This window comes from Pygocentrus nattereri, chromosome 6, assembly GCF_015220715.1.
Source record: "Pygocentrus nattereri isolate fPygNat1 chromosome 6, fPygNat1.pri, whole genome shotgun sequence".
Taxonomy (NCBI): Eukaryota; Metazoa; Chordata; class Actinopteri; order Characiformes; family Serrasalmidae; genus Pygocentrus; species Pygocentrus nattereri.
Genome location: NC_051216.1, coordinates 17,353,733 through 17,372,884, shown reverse-complemented (window position 1 = coordinate 17,372,884; position 19,152 = coordinate 17,353,733). Strand labels below are relative to the sequence as shown.

At 38.5% G+C, this 19,152-nt stretch overlaps 2 protein-coding genes across 2 annotated transcripts in view; one reads left to right on the top strand and one right to left on the bottom strand.

Moving 5' to 3' along the window:
• Nucleotides 1-1,379: 1,379 nt before the first annotated feature.
• Nucleotides 1,380-8,532, bottom strand: zgc:172182 (coiled-coil domain-containing protein 89). The gene is made up of 7 exons (XM_017691471.2): nucleotides 8,245-8,532; nucleotides 6,322-6,794; nucleotides 6,099-6,229; nucleotides 5,879-6,015; nucleotides 5,583-5,659; nucleotides 4,729-4,828; nucleotides 1,380-4,614 (listed from the first exon to the last, which is right to left on the bottom strand). The coding sequence occupies exons 1-7, from the start codon at nucleotides 8,302-8,304 to the stop codon at nucleotides 4,528-4,530; spliced, it is 1,065 nt and encodes a 354-aa protein (XP_017546960.1). The 5' UTR covers nucleotides 8,305-8,532; the 3' UTR covers nucleotides 1,380-4,527.
• A 4,153-nt stretch (nucleotides 8,533-12,685) lies between these two features.
• Nucleotides 12,686-19,152, top strand: part of lrp2a (low density lipoprotein receptor-related protein 2a) — a 77,778-nt gene continuing 71,311 nt past the window's right edge. The window contains 1 exon segment of the mRNA XM_037539160.1: nucleotides 12,686-12,841. Coding sequence (XP_037395057.1) covers nucleotides 12,772-12,841 — 70 coding nt within the window. The 5' untranslated portion in view covers nucleotides 12,686-12,771.

The following is a 19,152-nucleotide window of genomic DNA, read 5'->3' as shown; positions in this document are numbered from 1 at the left end:
GTGTCAAATATGTCTGTAGGTGCTGGAGGATGAACCTGTGAAATCTTAAGGACATAGCCAAGCTCTCAAAGATCACGCATTTCCCTCTGAAGTCATGTACAGACATGAATACTCTTCACGTTCTAGCACTCACACTATACAATGATCCTTACATTGTCTGCAGTCTCCAATTCTCCATCAGAGAATTCTATGCATATTTTTAAACTATGAAATCTGTTATTGCTGAACTACCTAAACATTTGTGTATCAGTTAGGCTTGTCCACGCTTTGTCACAAGAATCCTGCTGTAATAATCTGTAATCTTAATTTCACAACTACCAGAGATGGGTAGAATATTCTAAGGCAGTACTTGAGTAAGAGTGTTTCTAGATTTTAATTAAATAGTAGTGCAAAAGTATCAGGTCAAAAAAATATTTACAAACTGAGAAACTAATAAAGCTGCAGAACTTTGCAATTTAACTATGATTTGCTTCTCTTCTTGGCATCTGTTTGGTCTAAAATGAAATGCTAAAGCTCTGAAGAGGAGTAACAGCAGAGCAGAACAAATGCCATCAACGCAACACAATAAAATTAAACACAAAAAAAAATTCTTAATCAAATGTCAATGATTAAAACGTAAAATTTAATTACTTTCCTCACACATACACTTACAATCATGTGCAAAAGTTTGACCCCCCATCAAATTATTTTTTTTGTTGATTTTCTTAGTGAAAAGAAGTAAACACGCCCTCTACAGAGAGCACACTAAAACACAGCATTTCTTATATTTTAATATGTTAAACACAGCAAATCAATAGATATTTACTGCACATTAAATATTGATTTGCTGTGTTTAACATATTGAAATATATATATATATATATATATATATATATATATATATATATATATATTTTTTTTTTTTTTTTTTTTTTTTTTTTATATATATTTTTTTTTTTTTTTTTTTGCCTGGAAAAATCAACAGTGTGTGAACAGTGTTAAATAGGAATTTTAAATTAAAAACATCAAGATTTTTCTTGAGTAAATGTAACCAGTTATGTAACCACCTCTAGGAGTTTCTCTGTAAATTATAAAGTGTGACATGTTTTGATTTTCTTGAGGGTTCTTCATACCATTCCAACAGAGACACAGAACAGAATGGAATTTTTTGCGATTTGTGTTACAAGAAAATGTCTTGCTTGTTCTGACCTCTATAAAACTGTACACCCAACGACAGACAGACTGACAAACTGTCTGGCTGCAGGCTGATAAATCATGTAACTGTGATAGATGGGTTTGTGTCAGAGCAGCTCATATATAAACCATATATATATATATAATCTCATGCTACACTCTGTAGATTTTAAAGCACTCAGAAGTATAAGGAATACAACAAACACTGTCAATAATAACCTTTAATACTATGCCTTTTCAGTTTACATTGAAAAAAGTAACAGTATCTGTCTGGTCCAGAGCAAATGTGCATTTGGTGGATATGATCACAGAAATCTTTCAAAGCATAAGTTTAAGGAAACTTAAACAATTCTAGCAATTATAGTGTAATACAGAAAGGGTCAGCAGGACAACTCTTAGCATTGCTGAGGAACAGATGGTCACAGAGGTGAGGATGACTTGATGTCAATGAAATTTAGAGCATTTAGAGTGACCACTGAGAGGTCAAATGAGTAAAGGGCAGGTGGAAACGTCAGCCACACTGCAGAGGCAAACCTGCCTCAACTTGATGCAATATACGAAAGCGCCATAACTGTTAGAGTAATACGCACTTAAAACAGCACAGTATCCACACATTTCCTGTGACCTTTCAACACCCTGCTAAAATACACGTAGACAATAAAGTGTACATAGAATGAAAGCACAGAACATGAAATACTGACATGACTGAGTATCAATTAAAAGAATGACACGTATAAAGTGATTTGTCATTAGAGTTAGTACTAAGTGAATTGTTATTAAAGTTAGTACCAAGTGCCAATAAATATCTGTTTAAAACAAACACTATTTCCTAGCATCTAAATAAATATATTGTAAAAGTGGCCAGAAGGAAAAAGCATCCAAACACCTTTTTATATTTACTCAATTATGCTACTTAAAGCTACACCTACTCCTGACACAAGTGTTCAAATGCGCACATACAGCTTCTCTCATAGAATAGGACAATCTAGAGTGGCACAGATGAGCCATGGTCACCATGACAGGCGGTTGGTTTGAGGGGTCTAAATCTAAAGTGGAACTGTGTTCCCTGGAGTGATGCAGCACTACAGGATGCACTGGAGTGATGTTTTTGATCCAGAACTGATGATTCATTATCAGTACCTGACCTCACTAATACTCTTTGGCTGAATGCAACCAAATCCTCACAGCAAAGTTTCAACATCAAGTGTAAAGTCTTTCTGGAAGAGCAGCTGTTACTGCAGCACGGGGGGACAAGTTCCCTATTAAGACCCTTGATTTCAGAAGAAAGGCTGTTTGAATTGTTATCTACAACCTTTGGATATACAGTGTATATTGCCTGAATTGCAGGTGTGCTAGTCATAAGTATAAGGTAAAAAAACAGGGGAAAGTCAACAATCCTGACATCACATTGCCCACTGACAGAGGTACACAGACACAGGACAGATACAATTCAGCACCAAAATGCACTGCATAACTGGTAACACATCCATTTAATACTTGTTATTTTTCTGCTTTTATTACAAAAATTAGAGATTAGATCTAAATTCTCACCTAAAACCCAGAAATACAAATGCTACAAATAAAGTGTCAATAAAAGTTCATATAGAAATGATATAAATGCAAAATGTATGAACAACAGAAAGGATCCAGAAGATGAGATTAAACACATGTTTCTTGGAAGCTCTCTGGCAGGATGCTGAGCATCCAGATGTTCCATATAATAAAATATAAAGGCGCAGACAAAATAACCACTTTACAGTTGACTGCATTCTCTGTCATTTGAGTTACCGGCTGTGTGTTAGACTGGAAATGACCCAGAAATTACTGACCTGGACTGCTGTCTCTTAACAACTCAATTTTCCAATGTCAGAAAAGTACTATGATCTTCTGTTTGAACGCATTAATTTCTTTCTGCCAAGCACACCTTGACACAGACTGACCCTACACATGTATAGGTGTTTTCCCAAAACAATACATTGTCATTACTTTGTGGAAAAACAATGACAAACGTGAAGTAGTAAAATTTTGAGCAGTATAGAGCAACTCTTGACATTACTTTTCTATTTATCTTAAACATATTAAAATATATGAAAAAAGATCAAATGTGGTGGTGATGAATGAAAGATTTGAACTGATTTGAACTGAAATAACATTAACATTTATTTTGAGCATGGTCACCTTTTCTAAGGTGTTGATTTGCAGTTTGCTTTACCCTTAGTGAGCGTGCTTGTTCTTTGACCTGCCCTGCATGACTTTCCTGAGCCCACTACCACTAATTGCCAAATTCAAATCATTCTCAGAATTCCTGAATTTACTTCCACCTTAACAACTGTTTTACAACCTGTTGCATTTCCCTCTAGTGGGGAATGACAGTCAGTGCTGCAAAATTTGGACTAAACACTGTAATACTGCCTTTACAAATCTCCCTTTTTAACTGAGTCACACTCCTCCCTCACAATTCAAAATGACACATGCAACAAAATGAGATTTTCTTATTTTAGTTGGTTTTTGATGAGCAACAGAACAGAAAAGAGAGAATACTATCGCAAATAACATAATGGCTATGATTTTGTTGCAGGCACAAACTGGAGGTGATACACACAACCTTTTGTGTTCTACTGCTTTTGTATGGCACTTCTGCAAAATAAAGAGAAACAATAAAGCAAAAAAGCCCTGAGCATTTTATTAAATATGGTTTAATACTCATAATTTCTTCTACCAATATCTGTCACAATATCAGGTTCAGTTCCAATTTTTCAATGCTTGCCAGATTATTCTGAATGTCATTCTATTCCAGCCATTAAAATATTTCAGAACCCATCTTTTTTGTTAAACGGCATTTCATTCATTTTTGGCTAATTCCAGTTTGTTTAGTTGCTGACCGAAAAGCTTAGGGGCAACTACAACTAGTTTGTTTATGTATGTGCTAAAGTAAAGAGAGAAAGAGAGTCATGACTCAGCAGCTATTGCTCAGCTGAATGATAGTTTTTGAGAAAAGTCATGCTATTAGTAATGAGGGCAGAACATATCTCAATTGGTCTGTGTTGTTGGAGCAAACTGCTGTATAACTTTGCATGCATTTATTACGAATTAACATGTTTATATTTGTGTGACATACTGTAGCCTACCTCATGACCATTTTAAAAGTCACTAGAAAACAACTGAATAAAAAATGTTGCTTAATGCCTCATTTCATGTCAGCCTGTCTTTTAAATGTGTTAAGAATGATGATTTTCTGTATGACTTATGGCTTATAAAATGTAATTTTAATTACAACAAAATTGATCTCTTATTTTAATGACATGGATGGATGAATTGGATGGATGAGCTGGATGGTTTGAGTTGATGGAGAAATCAGCTGATCATGTGGCGAAGTTTGGCATTTAACTCCTTTTCTTTTGCCAGCAAGTCACTGCTGTGCTTTTTATATGCCTCAAAATCCTAAAAATGTAACATGACACAATTTTACAACACAGAACACATAACTGTAAGTCAGGCACACTGACAGAACTACTGAGACCTGTTTTCCATTTTCCTCTTGTAAAATTAGCACACCTTCTTAAGATCACTGCATGTCTCCTCAGCTTCATTGAGAGCCTGCTGGAGCTCCTTCACTCTCAAATCTCCATTCACTGCAGCAGCTTCTCTCTCAAACCTGAAATAGACAAGAAGATACACTACCTAATGCTATCCACACAGTCTCCACTGTATTGCTTTTTGTGTAGTAATGGAATGATTTGGCTTAATGGGGAATTCCACCAGTTTTTCAAAATGTCTGCATAGTTTATTTGTTCAAGTGTAAGCGAAGTCATTCACAGCATTTTGATGTTGTGTTGTCTCTATAATGGTGCATTATAGAGAAATGTACTGACTCTGATTTTGTTTACAATTGTTGTGAAAGAATTCCTGCTTGATGCTTGTAACTGTTTTATAATATTTTTGAGACAAAGTTTTAGCCTAAATTTATTTTTTAAATTATTTTAAAATGATTTTTAATGCATTCATACTGGAGAGGTACATGGCGGGTCAGAGTTCGTACCATACAAGACTGAGTTCACAGGTTTACAGCCACCTTTATGAGTTTTAGATGTATTTGAAAATAGAATGCATTTGGGAAAAAAGCCAAAACGTAATCTCAAAACTACTATAAAACATCATAGGCATAAGGCTGAGTAACGGTAGGCATTTCATGTAATAACTTACTCTGTGGTTTTAGTTCCCAGCACCAGCTTGTTGAAACAATTCTGACTTTATTCTCTAGAATAAACCACTTTGTTTACATCTTAACAATTTAATTATGCAGAAAATTTTTAAAATGGATGGAATTTCCCTTTAAAGCCTGGAATGCCTAATTATAAAGAGTTAATATTTAAAAAAAAAAACAGGTCAGTACTGTTTGAGATTCATACCTGTTCTCTGCATCCTGCCTAGCATTCTCTGCCTCCTGCTTCTGTCTTTCTAACTCTTGGATTTCCACTTGTTTATCCTGTAAGCAAGAGGAATCACATTCCCCTCTGTAACGTGCTGCATGTTATTTATGTTACTAAATTCTATAATATTAAACAAGCTCTGCAGTTTTTATAGTTATCAATCGTATTCACTTTTGCAGTTGACTACACCAGTGTTTCCTCAGCTGCATCATATTTTAAAGTTAACATTGGGTTACTGATCTACTTTGATACTCTAAGTTAAATGTAGGACCCACCTGTATAATTTTCCCTCTTTGCATGGACAGTTCCAGTAATTCATTCTTCTCTTTTTGAAGAGCTTCAAGCTTCTCCTGGCTCTCGGTTTCTTTCATTGTGTCTCTTTCATGACTTTGCCTGAGCTTCAGATCCATCTCTGGCAGAAGAAAGGAAACAGAACAAAGGTAAGCAAATGAGATGAAACAGAGCAGCACATAGCTGACCCAAAGCTGACCATACCTGCACACATTTCTACTGCATTCTTTAGCTGTTTCTGAGTGTTGTGTAACTCATCATGCAATGATGCTTCTTTAATCTGATGAAGATTCATCAGCTCCTTTATCTTCATCTGGAAACCTGTTGTTTTGTCCCTGTTAAGATAATAAAAAGAGAGTAGAAAAGGCCTCACTCGCAGCTGTTCTTCTACAAATGACACTTTCAACAGTAACTGATTGATGCTTACTGATATTCTTTTTCTAAATGTCTGTGCTGCTCAGCGAGGTCTCTCAGCTCTTGGGTAAGCTTCAGAATGGTCTTTTCTTTCTCCTCCAGTTCTTTACTAAACAGTTTTTCATTCTCCTCTTGGAGTCTCAGGTTCTCTTTCAGCAGCTCTGCGTTCTGCTGTTTGTACTCATCTTTGAATTTGATCAGCTCTCTGTGGTTGGCGGCAAGGTCCATGAACCTCTGCTCTAGCTGTTTGGATCTTTGTTGCTCATTTTCCAGCTCCGTCTGCACATCAGCTCGCAGCTTTTCCAGCTCTGTGTTGATACGCTCCAGAGCCTGACAGCGAAGCAGCATCTCATCTGCTCGCTGCTTCAGAATGCAGATGAGACTAGACTGCTCGTCAATTCTGGACCTCAGCATTTCTGCCTCAGTCCTCTCCTCTTGGGAAAGCCCCCTCAGTTTATCCAGAGCTTGGTGGACGTCATCCATGTCCTTACAGCCATAGTTGCAACAGAAACAGCAAAATTAGCAGTAATTTTATACAGCTTACTGGAAATTAATTCAGTATTTGAACAGTCAGTGTAATTCGGTGAGGCTATGCAGGATTTCTGTTATTCCTTTATAAGAAAATTTTTTTTTTAAATGTAGGATGAGCTGGTATTCATGTTTGAGTTTTCTGGTGTTTAAAGCAACTTTAATTTATGTGTATATGTATAGCACTACTATTATAAATATTAGTAGACTAGATATAGTAGAAAACTTACATATAAAATGTGTAAAATAGTGATCTTTTGAGAGAGTGCAGCTGAGCTATAACATATCTCTAATTTTAATTATAGCTTAGCTGCAGTGGTTTATAAAATTGTATTAGGACTCATTTTATAATAAAAAAAATCTATTTTCAAATAATTCATAGGAAGCTGTGAAAAAAGAAACTTTTGGTAACACTTTATTTGGAGTGATCCTTTGTTGATGATGAATAAACATTTAACAGATTATCAGTAACACATCAACAATATATCAGTGAAGTAGCAGTAGTGAATCATCTGAATACATTGAAGTAAACATCTTGTAGACGTTCTGTTGACACATTACTTACATTGTTAATATGTTACCTTCATTATGCAAAACCTAATCTTACCTAACTTTCCCCAAAATCTAACCCTAGCCTTGACCCTAATCTTAACCCTGACCTTAACCTTAACCCAAAACCTAATCCTAACCCCCTTGTGTTTTATGACATGTTACAGAGAGTCCATTGAGTGTTTGTTTCATCTGAAAGGACCACTTAAAATAAAGTGTCACCCAGCATTTTTGGTGATAAAATTGTTTCCAGTCTAGCTTACAGTATTTCAATATATGCTGTATACATTAAGTAATTAATGGCATGTGATTCCAAACTTTTGACTGCCCCAGTGTGTAGTATATAATCAGAGCTCTGTAGAAGCAAATCAATTTTAACACATCAAAATATTGAAAATCAAACCGAATCTTAATCACAGACCTGGAAATCACAGAATATCGAACCTGACAATATCGTCACACCCCTAACAGACACATCTTTCTAGTTGGAAAAAAACAAACACAAAAACGCAGCATTATACAAGCTACTACACATCTGGCAACGTGGAAGAAGAAGCTTTCTGTAAAAAGGCAAGGCAGATCGCGCAGGGAGGTGAGAGGAATCGAGAGAGAGTGAAGATCTCTTTGTTGTAGATGGTTTGAACTGCACTGAAAAAGCTACGCAGGTCCTGGAGAACTGCATCGAGCAGCTGCAACAGCTGTTTATTTTTCCAGCACACTGACTACATCTCTGACCTGCTTAGCCTTCGTTCAGCCGTCTACAGAGCAAGGAGCATCTAAACAGTGTTTATAATGTGAGCTTGTAGTTGAAAGCTTGTGAGAACCCAGAATTCATGTCAGCCTGTTAACGCCACTGTACCTGTTTGGTGTCAATAATCATCGACTTGAGGTCTTTGGGACTTCTCTGAGGAGATGTCATGCTTTCTTTTTCTGGTTGCTCCGACGAAAATGGTAAAAAAAAAAAAAGAAGTGAAATATGTGGCGTCTTTGTTTAAAATCGCCGAGTGGTTGCTCCCATTTCTCAGCGTCAGCCTGTGGCGAGCTCCAAAGTTTCTCTGGTTGCTATGGGTTACAGAGATTCACACTGGCTGGCTGCGTCGTAAATCAGTGCTGCGCCTGTTGGGATGTAAACATGGCTGCGTCTTTGATTTATTATATAATATATATTAAAATGTGAAACGGTCGCTCTTTGTAACGCCACTAATGCTCAGCCGAAAGGGTGTAAAATCAGCCTTTTTCTATCCGCTGCTCTTCCTCAGCGCCCGAAGATGGAGTGCTGAGTCTCCAGAGCGGAGCACTAGATGGCGCCGTTGCGTTTCCTCAGAGCAAAACCGAAGGCTGGCTGACTGTAGGGGGAATGAGACCGTGTGCGTGGAGTAGCAGATTAACAGGTCACACAGTCTTACTGCCTTTAGATCTCTAGTGTCTATTTTAATAGCCGTATCATTTTCAGACAAAAGTAGCTATTTTCTAAGGAACAGTCATAGCTATGAGGTTTAATGTAGTTTACTAAGGTAAACATATAACAATAATAATAATAATAATAATAATAATAATAACAGTAATAATAATAACAATCATAATAATTTGTATTATTATTATTATTATTAGCCTTTGCAGTGACCCAAAGGTGTCTGCATTAAAAGGATGTACAAAACACAAACATGCAGACAAGTAAAGACTAATAATTCACAGTCTATTTGTAATTAATAGTGTTAATTTTAACACCCAATGATTTTCAGGAACAAGCAATCCTATTTAATTAAATTATGGCAAAATGACACACAACATGACATATATGCATATACAGACATATATGCATATATACATACATAAATACATACATACATACATACATATATACATACATACATACAGGTAATACCTGCAGTGTACTTTAGTAATTAATGTAGAGAATGGAAACCTACTATTGGTAAATAAACACTTAAAACAACAAGAACATTTCTATTGTTGTTGTTGTTGTTGTTGTTGTTGTAGACCTTTACAATTGCCCATATTGCACACAAACAGAGACAAAAATGACACATAGCATGACATGCATGCATATATATCACTTTGTGAAATTCTAGACAAATGTAACCTAAAATATGATCAGATTTCATTTTAATACCATCTTCATTTCATTCATAACAATTGCTAAAGAGCACCCAATAAAACAAATAACACAAACAATTGCATAAACAGTTTTTCATCCATTTATTGAATGAAGTGATTCAATGCTTCATTCCATGGGAATGGAGCAAAAATAACTTAGAGACTAAAATGTATAATATAATCCATAATCGAGCAAACACTGAACTAGAATAGTATATATGGAATGATAGCACAGCCACTCCTTTTCCAGGAAAAACATGCCTGTTTAAAATTTCCTGAAGACAACCGGGATGAGCCGGAAGACTGAAACAATATTATGTGGATAGGGCTAAAATGAACCTTTATATCTTAAATCAGACATGTTATGCTTGGTCAAACGTAACTCTGTATTCCAGCATAAGAACTTTATTTGAACAGTGAAATATGGTGGTGGCAGTATCATGGTTTGGGGCTATTTTGCTACTATTGGACTAGGACAGCCATCATTTGATGGAACTATCTATATTTTACACATTAAAACAATTTGAAAAGTATTACTGAGCTTAAATAACAATAATTTTTTTTTGGGAACACTGGGTGCACAGGATTAAAATAAAAACTATCTCAGCACTAAACTAGTTCAGCCAACTATAATCAGCTGCTTGTTTGAATTGAATTTAAATGACAACAAAAGACAAAATGACCAAGCTAAACAAAGTTTACAGAAAAGAAAGCAAAATGATGGTGAATGTATATAGCTGAATTTGACTTTTTGTGTCAGCTTCTAATTAGAATTTTCCATTTCACCTTAAATGGTGCAGCGGTTACATTCTGGTGTTTCACTGCTGTACCCTTACAGGTGAAATGACGATTCTAAAAGGAAGCTTGTGAATAACAAGTCAGCTTCAGCATGGTGGTGAATGTTGTGCTCTTTTACCTGCAAAAGCTGTTAAAATTGGTCAAATAGATAGAGCTGTGTTTCTTTTGTTTTGATATAATGAGGACAACGGTCAGTTTGCCTGTTGAGTTCCTCCATTAAGACTGGAGTTTAAGTGCTGAATGAGGGCGCATTGACGGTGTTGCTACTTTGCTTCTTTCCAGCTTATGTAGGCTGCTCTTGTCTTCCGAAATGAAATATACCGAGCATAAGCACAGTGACAGACTTCTGATGATGTTGCTATTTATTCAATTTACATCAGGAAACAAATCCATTCACATGAAAGTAATTGACTCTGTTGCAGTCGGTCAGACACATCTCTCCACATTTCTTTCTTTTCCGAGTTTTTCCGCGTCTTAAGGCTGAAGTCCAAGACAAAGTCTGAGTCATTGGTGATGAAGTCAAAGTTGAGTCATAATTCTTTCTCGATTTTCTTGAGTCGAGTCTCAAGTCATCAAATTCGTGACTTGAGTTGGACTTGAGTCCACACCTCTGCCAATAAGTCTACAAAGAATGTTAAAGCAGAAGAAATTTTACATTTGGAATAGCTTAATGAAAATCCAGACCTTAATTCAGTAGACATTTGGTAGAAAACTAAGGTGGTGCCATTCATGCAAGAAAGCCAACCAACATAACCGAGTTGAAGCAGTTCCATATAGAGGAATAGGCCCAGATTCACAAAGTCAATGTGTAGGGCTGATCAACAGTTCTAACAGTTCTAACACACTTCTATGCACCAGTACACTTCTTTGTCCCTAGTATATTCTGTATTTATTGTCTAGTGTTTTTGTATTTTTTAAGTACACATTATCATCCTAGTACTACATGTGCACTGCCCATACACAGATAAATACATACATTTAAACACATGCACATCTAGTGATTCCAGTAGCCCAGTTTTTTACATTTTACTGGCTCTAACTCATCTGACTGAGCTCATGGAGAGCTAATAATTTGAGTCTGTTGTTTCAGAGTAGGGAAAGCACAAATGTGCTGGACAAGGGTTGAGAACCACTGCAGTAAACCATTTACCTGTCCATTGCCTGATGACCTGTGAACATTCAGAGCTCAGATTGGCTATGAAATGCCTTTCTTCAGTTTTACATACCTTGATATGTTTGGCTAATGGTTCTTCAAATACTGCTCTCTGAAACAAATGCATAGTGCACTTGCTGTAGTCCTTTGTCTTTGAAATAACGCTAACATATACTATATGTCCAAAAGTCAGTAGACAGCTGCTCATCTGAAGTTTTTTCAAAAGATTATCTCTTTGCAGCTGTAACAGCCTCTGTCTTTTTGGCAAGGCTTTACACTAGATCTTAGAACATGGCTATTAGAATTTGTTTTCAGCCATAAGAGGTTAGGTACAGATGTTGGATGATCAGTTCTGGATCACAAATATCACTCTAACCCATCCCAGATGAGTTGGTGCTCCATCACTCCAGAGAACGCAGTTTCACTGCAATGATTTTCTATGATCTTCAGCTGCATAACCAAACCTAAACCTGATCAGATTTTGTTATAGTCAAAGATCTGTGAGATATATGTTCTGCTAACTTTGCTGCTGGAAGTTTAATTTCTGAGAAAAGGTATTCCAAAGATACAGCCTGTAGAGGAAGCTATGCTGTGAAATCATGAATTAGAAAACATCAATTATCCCTTAGACAGACTCTATACTGTTCACAAAAAAAAAAACTATTCACACCAACACATAAATAAAAAACGTGGTAACATATTTGCAATTTAACAAATCAATCAAGAAAGACTGTTCTTTGACTAAGCTTTGGACAACTATAGATTCAAACAAACAAATAAACAAAAAAAAGTATTTTTGGAGGCGTAGCACCTCTTGGAACTCATGCCCTTGCTAAAATTTATTCACAAGGGAGCACCATTAGCAGCCAAATAGCCTTTGACGTTTCATAAAAGTAGTGCTTCATGCCAGTGACACTGTGTAGTCTTGGTAAATACATAATTTTGTCAAATTATTATAATAACAATTAGACTAAATAGAAGAAGAAAAACCAAATTGTACGCACATACATTCAAAACATATAAGGACAATAAGAGAGAGAGAGAGAGAGAGAGAGAGAGAGAGAGAGAGAGAGAGAGAGAGAGAGAGAACAGTCATTAGGCAGTGATCTGTGGGTGCCAGCTCAGGATTTGATCCCAGGAGCCGGAGGTGGGGGGGGGGGGTATGGGGGGGGCTGGGGGGTTGTGAGTGCGAGTTTAAGCTTTTAGTAAACGCCCTTTTCCATGAGGCCGGACACAGAGAGGGAGAGGCGAGCGGTGAGAGCATCTCAGTCCCAGCAGCTCCATCTGGCCGCTAAAGCAGGGGCTGCACAGCGCACCAACATGCAGCCAGCACTGCTCGGCACACTCGCGGTTCTGCTAACTTTCTGCGTTCTACACTGTAATTGTCAAGGTAAGATCAGAGAGTTTCCCTCCTCTCCCTCACAGTTATATCTGCGTAGCCAGCAGCCTGAGTTTACTCAGTGTTTAATGCTGATATGCTGGAGCCAATAACAATAGATGTTCATATTAAAGATGCTCTCGTATAATAACATTAACTGAATTGTATCAAATGCCATCACACCGCTAAAGGATGTGACTGTGTCGTCTAGTTGGGGCACCTAAAATAATCATTTGCCTTATCAATCCGTTTAGATAGACTGGCCTGCTAAATAACTCTTGTCAACTTAAATTCGATTGGAGTTTTTCAAGCATTGCTCGTCCAGAGACTTAAATACCACCGTGTGCTTTTATACCGTTAGAAATGCTAAATTCGAGCCTAATGAGGTTATAAAAAGTCCTATTTAAAAACTAAATTGCAGCGCTCCATTTAGTAGAACCTGCTTCTCAAAATCGACTTGTTACCGTGTTCCTCAAAACCAAAGTAGCTACTACGAGATGTATTGAAACGATAAAAATCATTCTCTGCATCGTCTTTGTACGAATCAGAATTGTTCGTTAATCTGGCGCACAAAAGCCTGCCTGCCTCAGACAGACCTGAAGTTCTCTCGGGCCGCTGTCCAATCGGCCGTCCTTGTGTTCTAAGTACATAGCACATAGCGAGTGCGTGCTTACATTTTAGCTAGCTTCTTTCTGGCCTAGAACTCTGGCTCTATGGCCTAGAACTCTATGTTCTAGGTAGAACGCTCATGGCGCTTGTAACAATTTAGCGTCAAGAATTTTGAGCCTTGTGCTACGACTCGAGCACGCACTGGCAAAGGGTTCTACTTAGGACGCAAGTGCGCTTATTGGAGCGCGTCCCTCAGCAACTTTTTTTTCGCCTCAGCTTTGCCGTTGCTAAGCAACCGGGGCGAGCATGTGACGAGCAGACAACCTCTAGACCCAGAGCCACGGGTACAAAGCTAATTCAAAGCAATTTTAACGCTCTGCTTAGTTTAAAACGAGACCAAACAGCTTCATGTCTTCCAGAGATTGATTATAGGAACTACGAAGCTCGATGGGTGTCTTAAAGTCGCTTGTAGGTTGTCAACCTCGAACGTTCTGGTGCGAAATGCTGCTAGACCTGGCGAGGCTCTCGGATTGTAATCTGCTTTCTTTTTTGCTCAACCCTTAGTATGTAAGCTTCTTAGTGTGAATCAAGCCACTAATTACACTGCAGCTGCCGTTCAGGGCGACCATTACTGCCCCGTGGAAGCGAGGGACAGGGAAAGGGGGTGCACTGCATTGACTACCTGTTTAAAACAAGTTTTTCTCTTGAAGAAGTAAAAGTAGTTTTGTACTGATGTGTATCCAGACGTTTTACAGAGCAGCGATTGTGAATGCTGAGCAATAGGCTTGTTTTGTCTTGGACCTTGCTTGTGTTTACTCATGTGATCTGCTGCAATTCAGCAAGATTACTGCTTTCATTTAGTAGATACATTTTGTGAAGAAGGTCCCTGATGTCCACATAGGCTACATAAGTTTTCATATTTCAGCCAGACTACCCTACATTAACCTCTAAACAGGCTCACAATAATGTCCTTGAATAGACGTCAAAATGTAGCCCCCACACAAACTCTTGGATTACTGCTGTCTCATTCAGGCCAGGATCTACAGGGTGTTACCTTTGGAATGAGCGCAGATCAATATTTCTGCGTTGCCTCAAACTTTAAATTTGTAGCTATGGCCGTGGTTGATCTCCTCAGAAATGTGAGCCAGGAATGGGTTCTTTTAATCCAGCTTTATTCAGCATGTGTTTGAGAGGAAATGACCAAAAGGGCCCTGATGGAGGAGGACAGGTTACTTTCTCTAATCCACTGAGCCCTGCTTCCGCCAGGTCCCTCAGGGTTTCAGCTTCAGACCAGGGGGCAAAGGTCTTAGGAGATGCAATGCAGTGCAGGTTTGATCATTGAAATTAATGAGTTATCTTTCACATTTTGAAACTGATCATGCATGCTTTTGAAACTGGGCAGGTGTTTGTAAGGTGCCTGAGTTGGCACAAATATCACAGATGTCACATGTTATATAGGGTTGATAATTGACTTCCTTACATATATGCCAGTTGTTGCTTAATCATGTCTGTCAGGGTTAGTTGAACATCTGTGGCAAATTTGATGATGGAGACATTTTACCACTGAGTTAGTCTTTTGTATGTTTTGTACAACTAGTGCTGAATATGTAAGCTGTTAACGGTCCAGCTAATAATAGTCAAGCTTGTTAGATATTTGTTTTTGTGCTCTTAAGTGAATCACCTCTCAGTGATTAATCTGATTCCATTGCACAACTGTAAACTCATAGACCCCAAAGCTTATTTGTAAGTCTTGGGCACTGGATAAACATTTCTTGAAAATTGTCATCGATCTGCTTTCCCGATTGACCATGACCTGCACACACCGATGCATGACTGTCTGGGCAGCTCTGAGAGCTCTGAGGCGATATTTGATGATAGTTTATGATTTTTGCATGCTCCCTACAGGGCAGTTATTTATTTGTATTCTACCTTCTTTGGATAGCCCCCAGTACATTATCTATGGATGCTCAAATTACTAACAAACTCTCTGGTTCAGCTTGGATGATAGTACCGAGATTAAGTTTAGGACCAGGTGAGGGTTATGTTTAAGTTTTAGTTGGATGTTAAATGTTGAATGTAATATAACCATCCACAAATCATCTACAGTGAGCTAATCTAAATGAAGTGTTTCCCAGTCCTCTAAAATGCTTGCAAGATAGCAATCAGTTATATTAGTTGGAAACTTGAATCAATAGATAAAATTGCCAGTGCTAAGTATTAATTGTCTGTTTTATTTGTTGTTTCAAGTGATGCTAATTGTTGCAATTTGTGTTGTAAAGCATTACAGAAAGAGCGAGCTAAACAATCACCAATGACGTCTATATTTCAAACACTGAGGAAAAAATTCAAATCCCTTTTCTTGTTTTACACGTGCTCCTAAAACCTCACACATGTGGCAGACCTTTTCCGGTATAAATCCTTGAGCAACAGCATTGCAGCATTAGAAATACGAACAGAAGTTAACACAGTTGGCACTAATAAAGGCTTCTAATCCTCCTGACTGTAAACGGCACCCTTAGCGGCACCATTAGCAACTCCCATGCAGACATATTTCCTCAGTGTACCTTTTTTTATTATGCTACACTGTATGTTTCAAGGGGCAGTGAATATAATTCATTCATGACAAGGGATTCACAACACATGCGTTTAATTTTGATTTGACTCCATCGGTATCAGTACCTTTTTTCCTTTGTTGCTTTCTGTTCTCAGTTTAAAGATGTTAAAGAGCTTATTAATTTGTAATTTTGATTTTCTTCTCCATTTCCTTTTCATAGAAGGTCAACATTTATTTGGGTAGAAATTTTCCAAAAAAGGTACTAAGTGGAACACGCATATTTCTTTTTCTGTAAATTGCCTCTGATAAGTCCTTCAGAAACATTTCTAGAGAAAGTCAGCAGAGTATGGCTTAATAGACGGCCTCACTCCAGGTTTGCCTCCTCTCTACTTTCCGTCCATGCCAAAGCCCTTTAGTGTACCACTGGCTCCTTTCTCTACTTTCAATGTATCTGCAAGAGCCAAAGTCAGTTGTTAAGCAATTGACTGCATTCTGCCACATCCATTTCCATATGAAACAGGCAGCAGCCCTCTGCTCTGACAGCAGGCTGGCCCTGACGCTCTGTGCTGGCCAGTCTTCCCCCAACACATTCACTCAGGCTTGCCGGGACGCACCAAAACAAGGCGGCATTGATGAAAGAGGCAGCACCTCTCCCATGGCCCCCACAATGCTAGAATGAGATGTTGTGGGGATAGTGGCTGGCAAGTGCCGTTTTGAGTTGTTGTTTCTTTTTTTTTTTTTTTTTTTGGAGGGAGGCGTGCTAGAAGGATGGAGGAGGTTGGGCCAATGGGGCCTCTGTTAGGCTTTCTTTTTTGCGCAGGAAGCTCTACTGTATTCCTCCATTCTGTTATCCATCTCCATAGGCTCCTTTGGCGTGCTGACACTTTCAGTTATAGGGCTGCAGCCCAGCCAGCCGGCCCATTGTGCCATTGTGATTTCACAGTGGGGTCTAAGCCTTTGGGAGGCTTCATTCTAATGAAAATTCCTCCACTGCTGCCCTTTGTGGGCTGGTGGTGGGGCGTCCCCCTTATCATTCCCTTTAGATAGTTTTGGGGATTCTCGCCTGCTGTGGGTTTAAGTTGGCTAATTAGAAAAGACATGGTCCGAAAAAAGGAAGAGGGGGAGTGCAAAAAAAAAAAAAAAGAAAAGAAAAACACTAACCAACAAACAGCCCAGCAAAGACATTAATGAAGGGAAAAAAATCCACATACCACTTAAACAGGACGAAAGTCCATTAGCATAATACAAGCCACTCTTCACACAATGGCCACTGAGACAATCATGTTGGTGTTCTCTGTTATTGTTGTCATTCATGCAGTCTTGAGTTCCATTTTTAATTCCTGAATTAAGATGTTCGAATAAAATACTGAAGCCTCCTCAGGAGATGACTGGGATGACTGTGAGTGCAGGGTTAATTTTCCTAAGGAAGGAACAGCTCGACACAGGATAGTGCTGTTCAAAAAGCCCACTTCACTTTGCCTGTCACCTTTCCCAGAACCGATACTGTCAGGAAACACTGGCTTTACTTTGAAAGCCTCTGCAGATAGGTTTCTGTCTTGGCAAAGGTTGGTTGAAGCTGTTAACCTAATGTATAGCACAGTGAGGTCAGACATATGCTTGTTGTTTCTGAAAGAGCTCAGTAACACCCGGACTTTCAGCTTGGAGTATAACATTTAAAATGAAAGATAGTGATCAGTAATGGATTGTAGTGTTATACAATCAAGAATCTAATGGATTTTGATGTACCATCTATGACTTAAATGTAAAAAAAACTCATTCTGTCTTCTGTTGTGTGAGGCTCATATTCCACACTTGCTGGCAGGATGGTTAAATCCAGTTGTGCGACTTGTGTCTGTGAGTGTGTCCTGCTCCCCCAATACTGTATGTGCCAATTGTCTACCTGTGCGTTACAGACGCTGCCGAAACCTCCGGGATCATGTCCTCCTAACAAAGACTGCCTTTGAGCAAGCGGAGGAGCAATTTTATCATTAGTAAACTGAGCAGGAAAAAGGCTGGCCTCCCAATTGGCTGCTGAAGGAGTTAAATTGGAAGTCCATTTGGCTGGCACGCTTTAAAAGTGCTGGGTTTGGTGTGGCCTTGTTAATGTGAGTTGGGACCTCTAGATATGAGAAGGCCATCACTGTGCTTTTAGTGCAGTAGCCCAGGCACTGACCCCACAGCCTGCTGCCGTAGGATGGGATCTATCTTTAAAGGCAGAAAGAAGATTTGAGAAAATGAATGATGAGTTTGTTTTGCTGTGGTTTTTCTTAATATTTGAAGTTCACAGGCTAATTGCAGCATCTTTCTGGGCTTTATAGTTTTCACTAGAAGCTTACATAATTAGTACAAGTGCATCTCCTGCTTCTTAAAAAGCTCATTATTTGCATTATAACAAAGAGACACCTGAACTGTGCCAGTTTGAATGACCAGAATCTTTCTGAGGATTTTTCAGCTAAGTTGCTCGGAGGCTAAATGTCAACGCTGACCTAACATTGTAGTCTAATTCTAAGTGTTTCCATTTGCTGCTCTTACCACACTTGACCTCAAACTTACCACACTCACCTTCACTTCAATGTGTCATGCCTTTCAAAACTTTGACAGCAGTGCTCTTGAGATGCAATTTAGTTGTTTCACCTTCATTTTTCAAGGTAGAATTTATGGTAGCACTCATAGCTATGGGAAGGCCTAAAGGCCTATTTATTGACACAAGATTGAGATTGAGTTTTTTAATTAAACTGTTTTCAACTGTATATTTAGGCCTACTTTGATAGCCACGTCTGTTTATTTTGTCAGTTTGTTTTTCTCACAATATCTGTCATACATTTGACCAGAGACAGAGAGAGTATGTTTAAAGGTAGCCAGGGATAAGACACACTCACTCACTCACCCACCAACCCTAGCCCTTTAGCCACCTCCCTCCACGTTGCATCTCCCTCCGGCTTTTGGAATTTGGGTGTAAGGGCTGTGGTACCACCCGGTACCACTATTTATCCCAATTACATTTCTGACAAGGAACAGCATGCACCATTAATCAGAGTGTCAGTGAGAGACAATCAGAATCGTGCATTCCGTTTTTGCGGCGGCCCTGTCGGAGGGCTCTCCGACTGAACTATGCTGCCCCAGTCGATATCTCGCCGAGCACGGCGGGGAAGGTACAGGG